The sequence below is a fragment of the Eublepharis macularius genome, chromosome 1 (genome assembly GCF_028583425.1).
Source record: "Eublepharis macularius isolate TG4126 chromosome 1, MPM_Emac_v1.0, whole genome shotgun sequence".
In the NCBI taxonomy this organism is placed as follows: domain Eukaryota; kingdom Metazoa; phylum Chordata; class Lepidosauria; order Squamata; family Eublepharidae; genus Eublepharis; species Eublepharis macularius.
Genome location: NC_072790.1, coordinates 37,900,469 through 37,913,401, shown reverse-complemented (window position 1 = coordinate 37,913,401; position 12,933 = coordinate 37,900,469). Strand labels below are relative to the sequence as shown.

At 43.7% G+C, this 12,933-nt stretch overlaps 1 protein-coding gene across 2 annotated transcripts in view; it reads left to right on the top strand.

Annotated features, from left to right (window-relative positions):
• Positions 1-12,933, top strand: part of LOC129338339 (phosphatidylinositol 3,4,5-trisphosphate 3-phosphatase TPTE2-like) — a 36,084-nt gene that overhangs the window by 189 nt on the left and 22,962 nt on the right. Inside the window, exons 1-7 of one of the 2 annotated variants that reach the window (XM_054992482.1) lie at positions 131-344; positions 3,509-3,599; positions 6,161-6,241; positions 7,432-7,476; positions 7,984-8,145; positions 9,533-9,652; positions 11,964-12,063. In XM_054992482.1, the coding sequence (XP_054848457.1) occupies positions 3,550-3,599; positions 6,161-6,241; positions 7,432-7,476; positions 7,984-8,145; positions 9,533-9,652; positions 11,964-12,063 (558 nt within the window). In that variant the 5' untranslated portion in view covers positions 131-344; positions 3,509-3,549. Of the gene's footprint in view, positions 1-130; positions 345-3,508; positions 3,600-6,160; positions 6,242-7,431; positions 7,477-7,983; positions 8,146-9,532; positions 9,653-11,963; positions 12,064-12,933 lie in introns of those variants that run through there. The other variant, XM_054992492.1, reaches the window with a different exon arrangement.

Below are 12,933 nucleotides of genomic sequence, written 5' to 3'. Positions count from 1 at the left end.
GTAGTGGGAACGGGCGCGGGAGGAGTAGGAGGAGGTCTCGGGGAGGTTGCCTCGGGGGCCGGCTCTCCGGACTAACTGCTGAAGCGGCGCTTTCTCGCCTGCTCCTTCCTTTCCTCCTTCCTCCCTCGTCTCTGTCCAGAGAAATACGCGCGGCTGGCTTCGCTCACTCTCTTGGAAAAGTTGGCGTCCTTCCTTCCTTCCCTCTCCCTCGTTTCCTTTCTCGCTGCGTCTTCGCCTCCCGGTTCCCTCGCCGCTACCCACCGCCCTACCTCAGCGGGTCAGGCATTGCAAACCCGCCCCCCCTTCCCCCGGCTTGCGGGAGTTAAACTTGTTTTTTTGCAAAGGTAATGACTTGCTGTATGGAAAAGCTGACGTGGCTGGGGAGGGGGTGGCATTTGGTGGGTCTCTCGACCTCCTGCAAGCTTTTCGGGCGCTGGGTGCGAATGATGGGCTGTGGTGGCGAGCCTGACTGTAGGGAAGGATTCTGTGAGGGCTTTAATAGACTGTTTTCTTCCTCCTCCATTATTCATTTAACAAGGGTTACTCATTTAACAGGGAGTTCTCAGGATGGGTTAGTACAGATTTACACTGCAGTGCTTTAAGTGCATTTATTTGGGAGTAAACTAACATTGGTATAGCTGTGTAAACGCGTGGAGCCTGGCTACCAGGCTCTTATTTACACCAAGAGAAGCGTTCACAGGCTGTCTTTGAAATCATTATTATTTCAAATAAACAACTGCACCTCTTTTCTTGCACCTTATTGTCTTGCTCTGATTCTGTATTACTACTAAATCCCAATAGAGTTCTTCTATTCCATGTGACCCTTTGCTGCTCCTTAAAATTAACCAAGTAGTATGTTCCAGCGTTATTTACACCTGTATCAGTTCCTCTCAGTTTCTTCCTTGTGTCCCTGGCTCTCCCCTCCCCGCCCAAGATTGGCCTGACACAATTGTAATGTGTGACTTTATTTATTAGAATTGCTCTTTCATTTTGAATTGATTTCTGAGGTTAGCTTTAACTAATTCATTATATTTAGTAAAACATTTTAATTTCACATTTCCACATGATTCAGGGCAGCTTACAAGAATAGTTTTTATAAAGTTCCAATTAAAAAATAAGTAAAAGTCTCAAGACTCTCTCTTAATCTGCCTTCATGTGTATAAAGAGTCTAGATGAAGAGTCTAGATGGCTAGCCAGGTTCACTGTAGCAGCAGAATAAAGGTGGAGTCCAATAATGCATTGGAGGCTAACCTCGTTTTTTGGGTTACAGATGTAACAGAGGAACTGCATATGATTTCTGTTCTACTTGTTTCTCTTTCAGAAGTGAATGGCTCCTGTTAACGTGTACCTCATCCTGAATGCTTTCTTAGACAAAATGTTTTGTTTTGATGGGTGGAGGGAAGAATCCATATATCATGGGAAACCTGCTGGCAGAGGCCACCCAGTGTTAAGGGAGGTTAGACACGTTCTGTTTCCAAGTACAGGGTTTTATTTCCCCATTCATTAACATGGGCATGTCATTTATTTGCTAGCAAAGAGGGTGAAAACGTGTCTCCAGGACTGTACTGGGATGGAAATAAACCTGACCTTGGTGAGCAAGTCTAGCTTTGGTTCCTCTTAGTCATGTCAGAGAAAAACTGTTTTGTTACTCATGTGACAATGTGGGATACTGAGAATTGGTCAACGTGCAAGTCACTGAACATGGTGTCCATGGGCGCCATGACACCTGCCAGTAGTCTCCCCCTCCTCCTGTATCTGCTGGACATTTCAGAAAGTGGGTGGGGCCGTTGTAAGGCACGGCTTGTACCATGGTTGTAATGACAGTTGAAACCATTGGAGGATCAAAAAGTCTGGTACAGATAGTGCCAAGGCAGCGTCATATGTTCAGCATGGCTTTTGCAAAGCAAAGAGCAAGGTACTGCATTTGGCTCTGCCTCTTCAGGCAGCCATTTTGGGTTTGGCTCTGCCGCCTCTGGCCACCTTTCTGGAGATGAACTCACCATCCCTTTTCAAAATTCAAAAGGTACCCAAAAGGTGTTCAAAAACTGTTGTGGACCCCTTCACTGTAGAGAAGTGTTTTTAATTAAAAGTGAGATGTGTATGAGGAAAGGAGCAGTTCCGACATGTTGTAGGGCCTTCCAGCTGGATGTATGAAACCTTTGTGGAAACATCTCAGTGGTAGACAGGTTTAGCATTAGACCCAAGTCATTCCAGCTGCTCGTAAAGGGAACACTGTGCCATGCACAGTCACCTCCATATATGTGGCTACCATTTTGTGTGAAAGGGGCAATGTATGTGTTTTCCAGCCTCAGCCCATGCATATTTTTGAGTGTACACATTTGTACATTCAAAGTTGGAATATATGTGCTTTGCCTTGTTTTTACAACATGGCAATCAGGAGGATTGTGGAAAGCGTGCTCTTCTGTTATAAGGTTAGCCTACCCAAATTGTAATGGCTGAACAGGGTTACTATCCTTGGGAAGAAATGCCAGCTGTATAGATAAAAGGATAACCTGAAGGGCATAATTGGGGTAGGGACTGTATCTGCCCCAGTGAGCCCAGAGATGGAGTGAAGGATGTGCATTGCTTCCTTTTTGATACTGCAATCCTGTGCAGATTTCAGTGGGCATGGAAATGGAGTAACTCTGCATAGGATCTTGCTGTTATGTCCAAGAAGGTAGCTTGTTGTACTCTCCCTCATTGAATCAAGCCATCAAGAGCTAAGCAATATACCAGGTTTTATACGCCAATACTGTCACCATTTCTACATTTCAAAATACAGAATCCATGTTTAACATAGAAATTGCACATCAACCTTGCAGAAGAATCTAGGACTGGAAAGTGTTTTGATTCCAGGTCAGCTTTCTGTATCTAGCTCTTCCTTTCTGGCAGGTTTCAGAGTGTGAAGCTAGGCATCTTTGTTTTATAACTTCTTACCAAAATGAACTGATTTATCTTTTTAAGGTCTTGTTGAGGTAGGCAGCCATCTATGCCATTTTGGTTCTTGCATGATTGAAAGCTCTTGCATGTAGGAAACTAGCACACTACGTAGGAATTCTTCCCCACCAAAATGATAGAAGCAGACTCTTGTATGGAAGAATGTTCACATCATGGGACTCCCGTAACCTGCAGCGTGTAATTTGGGCACAGGTTTCCCTCTTCTGTGAGAGCTATCTGAAACTTCAAAATAGGAGAGCCTTGGTTCAGAGGTCACCTGAGCAGCAAGCTTATAGAAGCCTTTGGCAAGCTTCTATTTGCTCTGGCCTTCTGCTATATGGTGATATTACTGACCTACTTTATTGAGTGGCTGAGGAGAGAATGCAGGCAGCACATTTGTACCTTTCAACGTTTATTAGAGTGCTTTAATGAGGTCCCGAATAGCTGCTTCTTGAAGTGAAATGCAAATTCACTCTTGACTGAATATAAGCTTTAACTTGATGGGGAAAGCCTTGGGTGGAGGTTGAAATGACTTTAGCTGTTCACTACAACATCTGACTGTTTCTTTTAGGGAGCCTGCCTCTGTTTCACTCCATAAGTAGGAAGCGTAAAATGTCCGTTGCAAGTTATGAACAAGGTTTGGAGCTGCAAGCAACTCAGAGGTGAGTAATTCTGGATGATATGTAATTGCACTAGTTATCTGATGAGAACAGAAGATACTTACTGTGCAGAGGTCTAGAATTGCTCTTGAGCAGTTCTGTATAGTGATGAAACCATTGTTAGGTTGGGCTGCATTTGTTAGCCATCCATCCATAGATGGCCATTGAGAAAAATGTTCTCCCATGCATTACAGTATTTACTTTTAGTATATAGCTGCCCTCAGAAAAACTGCCACCTGATGCAAACTGATGGAAACTATGTAGATCCAAAGGGTGGAGAAGTTGAGGTTCCTGAAAACACCGAAGCTGAAATAAAAACTGCTTCAGGCCCGAGTGAAGAAAAGCCCCTGCCGGCTGCACCTGTTCCTAGCCCAGTAGCCCTTGCACCTTCTAGGAGAAATCCACCTGGTGGGAAGTCCAGCCTAGTCCTCGGTTAAACTTCTTCCTCTTTGTTCCTAACTGCTTTGAACTCATGTCTGTCATCTTTTTCTTTTCCCTTCCATGCTTGTGAACTGCACAACTTGAGCCTGACTCTACATCTCGAAACTATCATTAAAGGAAGCACTTTATGTACAAAAGAAAAGAAAAAACTGCCACCTGCATTTCCCCCATAAATATCTGTCCTTGACTGGAGCAGGCAAACCCATAAAAATTACTCTTTCAGAGACCTCATAGTAGAAGTATCTGTCAGAAGCGTACCTGCGTCAGGAGCAATGACAGAAGTCAGTTTCACTCTGTGCAAGGAAAACCCAAATTAAGTCCAGATATCTTATTCCGCTGTGGGTTTGCAGCTTTGGTTTAACTAACTTCTCTTGACCTACTAACAGTTATTTTGTGAGGTGCCGTTTGAAGGTTACACTATCGGAGGAAGAGGAGGCTCTATGTCTCAAGCACTTTCCAGTTTTATGATGGTTCTTATTACTGAAAAATGGAAGAAGTTCTTGGACACTAGAGCATATTATATTCTGTCGCTGTGCCCCTAGAAAGTTTTGCCCTGTACCTCTGTGAGGAAACCATCAGACTCTTCTGTATGTCCTCGTACAGACTGTGAACAAATCTGTACGGTGTGGTTCTGGTGGACTTAAGAGATTGTGATGGGGTTTTTTGGCATGTGCAGGGCCCAAGCTATTTGGGATGTTATCCTGACCCACAAAGGTTTGAGAGGAATATTTTTCTAGTTACACTGCTTGCATGACTTGAAAGTCCGTTTTCAGATGTTTTCATTGCATGTACTTGGAGAACTGGCCCTTTGTCTGAAAGAAGCAACTCACATTTTCAGCCACAGTATGCATGAACCTGAACATTTTGTCCTTTGGTTCCTGTTTACTGAATCTGAAAATCCATACCTTGAAGTTCCCAATACATGCATGTAATATGGTCTCCTAGGTATGCATGATCAATACAGGACAACATTGAAATAGGCTTACTCAGGGGTCATTTCGTAGAAAAAGAGCTGGAGGAACTCATTAGCATAACTCATTAGCATACGCCATGCCCCGCGCCATCACCGGAAATGTCATTAGCATAACTGAATTGCATATGCCACACCTGGCTGCATATGTCACCTATCCCGGCTGTTTTGGACCCAATCCTGGCTATTCAGGGCTGAAATTGGGCCCAAAATGGCAAAAAGGGTCTGAAAATGGCTGAAAGGGGCCCAAAATAGTCAGGATCGGGCTGCGGCTGAACAGGAGAGTGATCCACCACCCGTCAGAGGCCTGATCTGGGCCATTTTGGCCCCAATCTAGGACGAAATGGACCCAAAATGGCCGAGAGTCAGGTGGGCAGGGGCCCCTGACATGTGATCTCTTTGGGGAACTGCCGGAACTGTGTTCCGGCGCGTTCCCCCTTGAAATGAGCCCTGGGCTTACTCTTTACTATTTTTAAACCACTTCAGCTGAAAGGTATTGTACTTCTAATTTATTAACCTATGTTAGAAGTAGGCAATTTTGTGTATGCTAGGGGCATCTGTGATGCTTTTGAATGCTAGCTGTTGAAGGACCCTTCTAGTAATACTTACGACCTTATGATGCGCTCATCTGCACAGAAATTCCTAACATTTTAATATCGAAATACAAGTGTGAAAAGATTCTGGTGAAGCACACAGGAAGTGGCAGAAAACCTTGCATGCTGGCAATGCTCTTGCTGCTACAAATTGTCCCTCTTGTAGCCACACCTGATCTGCCCTTCATAGCATGATTTTTTTTCGTTCTCCATTAGTGCTAGGACAAGAATTGCAATAGGTTGGGTGCTTTGGAAAGCTGAGCTTCATAATGGCCTTGAATGGGTGTCAGGGACTCTTAATATTTGAAGGTTGTGAGAGAAAAGGTGAAAATAAGCCAGGACTGCACTCGATATAGGGATGAACATTGACTTTAAATGAGTATAGGACACATTCATGGAGCAGAGGTATGTTAGGATTGGTAGCTATATGTTTAGAGGCTGAAAAATTGAAAATAGCTGTTGCCAGGAGGGAGTCCTGGGAGACTGGAAGGTGGCACAGTGAGCTTGTACTGGGAGAGTCTGTCCTTTATATTATAACCATTTTCATGATTTCGTGGCAGAAATCAGCGGACCAAGGAGCCATTTGTTGAGATTGATAATGGTAAAGTAGAAGATCAAGGGGAGCCAAGCACATGTGCTTAGTAAGTTAACTGTATCTGTTGTGTAAATAAAACTGATGGATCCCTGTTCATTGTTTCCGCCTTTCTGTCTCCCCCCCCCCCCCGCCCAAATTGGGCTTGATGAAATCCTATTTACTTTATTTATTCCCCAGTTCTCTCCATAGTGGGAGAAAATGTTATAAACCAAAGTGGCTTATAACATTCTCCCCTTCATAACTGCCAGGTGAGAGCCAGTTTGGTGTAATGGTTAAGAGTGCAGGACTCTGTTCTGGAGAACTTGAAGCCTGCTGAGTGTTTGAGTCAGTCACAGCTCTCTCAGAGCTCTCTCAGCCCCATCCACCTCACAGGGTGTTTTGTTGTGGGGATAGTAACATACTTTGTAAACCGCTCTGAGTGGGTGTTAAGTCATCTTGAAGGGAGGTATATAAATCGAATGTTGTTGTTATTGGGTCATTTTTATATTACTTTAAAATGGTGGCAATATTCACGTGCTAGGCTGTGGATCCTGCTGCATCTAGTTTGGCCCTGAGAACTCACTTCCTATATCTAGTAAAATGCAATTATGCTCACAGAAGGTTGTTAAAATGAATTTGTAAGTGCTGCAAGACCTTGTGTGTATTCTGCAACAGTCTAACACACTATATCCCAATGGAGTTTGAAGTCCCTTTCATATTGTAAGCAGTGTCTGCCTATAGCTCTGGACAGGGGATTGTAGCCATACTTATAACAAAACACTATTTTTATATTAATTACTGGGCTGGTTTGATGAACACACACACTACATTTCCTCTCCATTTTGCCACATTACCAATGAGGAGTCAAACTTGTGACTAACAGCTTGGCAATTCTTGAAAGCTTGGCTTCACAGTTGAAGCAAAGGAGAAAACGGGATTGCTGAGCATGGAGGAGGTTTTGCTGATGGGCCTAGACACTGCTGGGCATTCAGTTGTAGTCCCTGGAAAAACATAGTATGAAACTTTAAATAGTAAATATTGATCTCTTAAGCATGTGGGCACCCATTATTCCATTATATTTACATCCAGATCTGCAGAAATTACTGACAATACTCTTGTGTAGTTTTTATTAGCTGCCCCCTCCAAAGTGCTGAACACACTCAATATCAGTAGGTTATGAAAATCTGCCACAGAGACACCTTAATTCTGCTAATAAGCCTCCCATCCTTCTCTTTCCTTTCTTGTTTTCCAAACTAGTATTCTTAAGAAGATTTCTCCATTTGTGATGTCTTTTGGATTCAGGTAAGTGAAAACCACCACATAAACATCAATAAAAGTAATTCCTACTTTTTAGCTATGCTTCAAATTTGGGATCTTTGACATCGCTTCCTTGTTTTTCTTGAAAACAATTTTGGTTGCAAGTACGAGTGGCCTAAACACAATTTGGTACATCATAAAGTAAACACAATAGGCTATGTTAATCAGCAGGTATCATTATTAGACTATATTACACACGCCACCAACAATTTGTAAAATATGCTTGTGTTAAAATTTTTATTAATATAGAGCTATGCTTTAACTGAGGATAACCCAAATGGTTACAGTGTATCAATTTGTTTAACTGTTGTCTTAATAGCATGTCTTTGGTCCCCTTTAAAAGTGTTTCTTTCGTCGCCTTCTAGAGGCTGTAATGTGATATTAATTGCATAGTAAGTTGACTGTATAGTGAAGTGAAAGAGTGTAGGTTTTTTCCTTTTGTGTGCTGCTTGCCTTGAAAGCTTACCACCTTTCCCCTTTTTTGCTTTTTAGATTCTTTGGTGTTGTGCTTATTTTTGTGGACATTCTACTTGTGATTGTATCTCTAGTGATCGATGACCAAAACAGTCATGTTGGAGAGGTTATTGGAAGCATCTCTTTGGCTATAGCGCTCTTCTTCTTCATAGATGTTCTCTTGCGAGTGTGTCTTGAAGGGTAAGAGCATGAATGCCTGTGGAACATTGATGTGGGCCCACTGCTGTAGACACCTCTGTAGAATAAAATATGAGAGTTTAGGCTTGATTTGGGTCGCAGCAGGAAGGACTAGAACACTGCCATTAAAAAACCCCTACTTTTCAATTCATTTATGAAGGTCAGGTTCTGGAGCGAGGAGAGATGTTTTGGACCTCTTTTAAGTTGAGTTTGTTGTAACATTTCTATTAACACAATGACTGGCCTCTTTTTGAATAAAGAGAGATGTCCAGTGGGGCCACCCACAAACCTGCCTACTTGGGATTTCTCTGATAGACTGAAAAATATGCCTGTGTAAATTGAAAGAAAAGTCTCTAAAGCTGGCCAGGTGAGGACTGAAAGTGCTGTAGATAAGGTGGAATGTCAAAAACAGCTGAACTTTTTTTAAAGGAAAAAAGCGGGAAATCCGCCTGTTCAGTCTCCTGAGGGCCTGAGTGTTACTTTGGGGGCACACTGGGCCTTCTTAATCAGACATATAAAGCAAGTTCTGAACTTGGGCCTCAGTTCCCTGACACATGGGGCCAGAGTTTGGATCAGGACCATAGTATGGTGGGGTGAAGAGGCTTTAAACTTTTTCCTCATGCTGTTTTTTCAACCTGAACTGGCCTCGGGAGCTGCTTTTTACCTCATTGAGGAAACTTGCATAATGATGGCTACGCACAAGCTTCCTGAATAGGACAAATACTGGCCTCCCTGTAGCCATTTCAGAGCAGGAAAATGGTGCAGAGATGGAGGCTTAAGTCCACTCTGATGGCTGCTCCCAGGCTGCGCCACACAGCTGCAGGTGGCTGCTTGGGCGCCTGCTGCTGAGCGCTGAAAGCTGGCTAGGCGGTCCACTCCTGCCAATGTACCACATGAGAGGGAGGCCAGCGACCAGGCTGAGCAACAGTTGACTGTGTGGAGGGGCCAGGTGTCTGGTATTTGGGGAAAATTTCCCTCAGACAGTCCCCCTGAATGCTGGACTGTCCGAGTGAATACCAGACACTTGGCAACCCTATTGGGGGGGTGGGATTTTCAAATATCCCTTCCCTGCAGTTCCTCATGTGGGACCCTTAGCTTTTACAGGTCTAATTGCCAAAATGGCTCTTAGCTTGATCATTAGCAAGGGACTTGTTTTGTTAACTTTGTCTTCTTGGCTAACACTGTTCCATAGTTACTTGCCAGACAGCTTCTTGCAAGGTCAGGCTATAGTAGTTATTAACCTTTGTGGATAAAATGTTCTTTGAATATGCTGATAAATTTGTAGGCCACCTATATGGGCTCCCAAGCATTTGAAATAACAAAAACCAGTTATTTAAAAAGCATTGCTGTTGACTAGTTACTCATGTCTATGTCTGCTTTTGTTTTTCAGCTTCCGGAATTACTTCTCATCCAAGCTAAATATTCTAGATTCTGTCATTGTTGTAGGCACGCTGTTGATAAATATAGCATATTCTGTCTCTGACTTAGGCGGACTAGGCCAAATTCCAAGGTGCAGTATCTCCCTCCCTCCCTTCAATCTATTGAAGATGCTTAGTATTCTTTGTAATGGAGTGGGGTGGAAGGCACAAATAAAGCTCCTTTTAAAAGGTTCCGATGTTGAATGTTGTGTCCTCCAGTAGGCTGTATGTGATTGTACGAGGGCTATGGACACTCTCTATCTGTGTCACTGATTAGCAGGGGTCATTTCATAGAAAAAGAGCTGGAGGAACTCATGATAATTATTAGCTCATTAGCACAACTCATTAGCATATGCCACACCCCTTGACATCACCAGAAGTGTGTCGTTAGCATAACTGATTTGCATATGCCACAGCCCCTGACTTCACCTATCCTGGCTGTTTTGGACCCAATCCTGGCCATTCAGGGCTGAGATTGGGCCCAAAATGGCAAAAAAGGGCTGAAAATGGCCGAAAACGGGTCCAAAATGGTCAGGATTGTACCGCTGCGGAGTAGGAGAGGGATCCACCACCCATCAGGGGCCCAATCTGGGCCGTTTCAGCCCCAATCCAGGCTGAAACGGGCCCCAAAGGGCCGAGAGGCAGGTGGGCGGGGCCACCTGACATGTGATCTCTTTGGGGAACTGTGTTCCTGCGCGTTCTCCCTCAAAATGAGCCCTGCTGATTAGGAATGTGTACTCATTTCCAACCTAGTGAGAAAAACCCTGAAGATGCTCCATTCATTTCATATGTTAGGGTAGTGATCCCTAATCTGACACCCACAGACATGCTTCTTGGTGCGCACATTCTTCTTCCCCAAAGCAAAGAGCCAGTCCTGATTTTCTTCTATCTTAGGGAAGCAATAGATTCTTCAAAAGAGCCCAGGGTCCATCATCTTTCTGTCCATTTTAAACAGGCGCCTCCTTCATAGGAGGACGCTTGGCTTGCAGTCTCCTAACATTTTGTGGTTGGCCCCTGCACTCCACGGAAGTCATTTCCACTTCCACTCTGTGGAAGTCTATGGTGGTGCTCACTTCTGGTTCTCTAAATCCCTATAGTGCCCAATAGGCTCAACAATGTTGGGGACCCCTAGGTTACAAAGAATGAGATTAGTTCATGACCAATTGCTATTTATTTCTCTAGCATGTGGCAAGTGGGTTTCATAAGAACATAAGAGGAGCCCTGCTGGATCGGACCAATGGTCAGTCTAGTCCGGCATCCCGACTCACAGTGGCCAGCCAGTTACTGTGGAGTGCCAACAGCAGCGCGTACAGGCCAAGGCCTTCCACTGATGTTGTCTCCTGGCACTGGTATTCAGAGGTTTACTGCCTCTGAATGTATCACTTCACTTTAATCCGGGTAATTGGAAACTTCAGTGTCATTAGAGTCAAACTGTTCTTGCCATGAAAGAATGTTGTGCTGGTAGTTCTTATTGTTAAGTGTTGCTGGCAGAATGGTCAGACTGTCTCTCTGTCACTGGTTTCAGTGCGTAAAATCAGAGATCTTTTCTCTCTGTGTTACTAATGCTTATTTCACTATGCACTCTGTCATGGTACTGCTGCCTGTTTCCCCTCGGGTGCAACCAAAATGTCTGTTGCCTTGGGGCAGAGAGGCAGACAGTAATTCAAACTGTTCCCTGCACCCTGGCCCCTCTGTATCTTGTTTTCCTTGTCCAGGGGCTGTGCCAAGTAGCCCCAGAGAGAGGGGGGAAGAACAAGCGGATAAGCTTACTAGATGCTCTAGCATCTGACTTCCAAAAATATTACTGCCGCATCCTTCTTGGTGGTCCTGCTCATGTTCAATCTACCCTTAAAACATGGGCTGGGCACTACATGGGATATGTATGAGAAGCGAAGGCTGGGAGCAGAGGGTGAGCAAGCTTAGGGTAGGGCTGGCTCTCGTGACCGTTTTATCTGTGGTAAAGAAAACGGAGGGGTGGCTTATAGAAGTCTTGTTTGGCAGAACAGTGTATCAAGTGTTCTTGGCCCTGATTTATGCCAAGGAACAATTTCTGCCTTTGCGGTGGCTTCTCTCCCAATCAGTTCTTCAGAGAGGGGTATAAATGATTGTACTCTTCCACCCATATAGTGCTGGTTGGGGAATTACAGGGGAATCATTGGGCACACCGTAACCTTAATATGTATAGACACCATGGTTAAGATCTGGAATACCGTACCATCCAGATCACAGAAGGTATGGTACTGTGGATCACTGCCCAAACCCTGTGTGAGTGGCAAGTGTGTCTGATTTAGTAAATTCCTCCATTTGGAGAAGTCTTTAGAGTTGCAGCCAGGTAGACATTCCAAAACGATCGTCACTTGCTAGTGCCTTATTTATGAACATTTTTTTCCTCCTGTTGCTCAGAATGGTGGTTTTCTTCCGATCCCTGAGGATTGTAATTCTGATTAGAATATTTCGTTTAGCTTCTGAGAAAAGACAACTTGAAAAAGTCGCCCGGAGGATGGTAAGGTGATTTAAAGTATTTTTTTACTCCTAGATGTTCTCTTTAAAAATAAATAAATAAACATGTCTTTCCATTTTTAAGGGTAATAGCAATCCAAATCTCTTTTTTTTAAAAAGAAGCCATTCCCTGCAGTTGCTATGCTGCAGAAATATTACATGTTTTCTAGGAGGGTTTTTTTTTCTCCTTTAAAATGCTAGTAGGGTGGGAGCTAAAATAAAACTCTTCTACATCCCCTTCAAGGCAAATTGAGACTGTACAACCTATGCTGGAAAATGAGTGTAAGGGTGCTATTGCTATACAAGTCTCTCCCCTTCTCAAGAACCACATACTTAGAATGACCATTCTGATTTACATTTTCTAATTTACTTCCCATCGTGGATTCAGGGGTTGTTGGATTTTCTTGTCATATTGTGGGTACAAGTCCATAAACATAGCTCTGATAGTCCACTGATTTGTTCAGCAGCCATAATTGGAATGGAACTTCTACATTATAGAGAATGTCACCTGGAGACAGAAAAATGTGTGAGGCATTCACAGTCATGCATTATCCATCAAAATTGGCAGCAAGTGCATGAGAAGGGTTTACACTTCTGTGTAAGTGTTAGAAGCCTGATTTTGTTTGTTTGTTGGCCTTTTCAGGTCCTGAAGGTTCACACCGTTTCTTTTCATATGTTCATCAGCTATCCTGAGAGTAGAAATCTTTGCCCTTTAATCCTGATGCTTTTGCAATAGACCATGAAGTCTTAAGCACAGCTACTCCAGTGTAAGCATGTTGATTTCAGTGGGTTCAGACAGAAGTAACCCTACATAGGACTGACCTGTCGGGGAACTGAGAAAGATCTTGGATTGCTATATTGGATCCAGCCATCT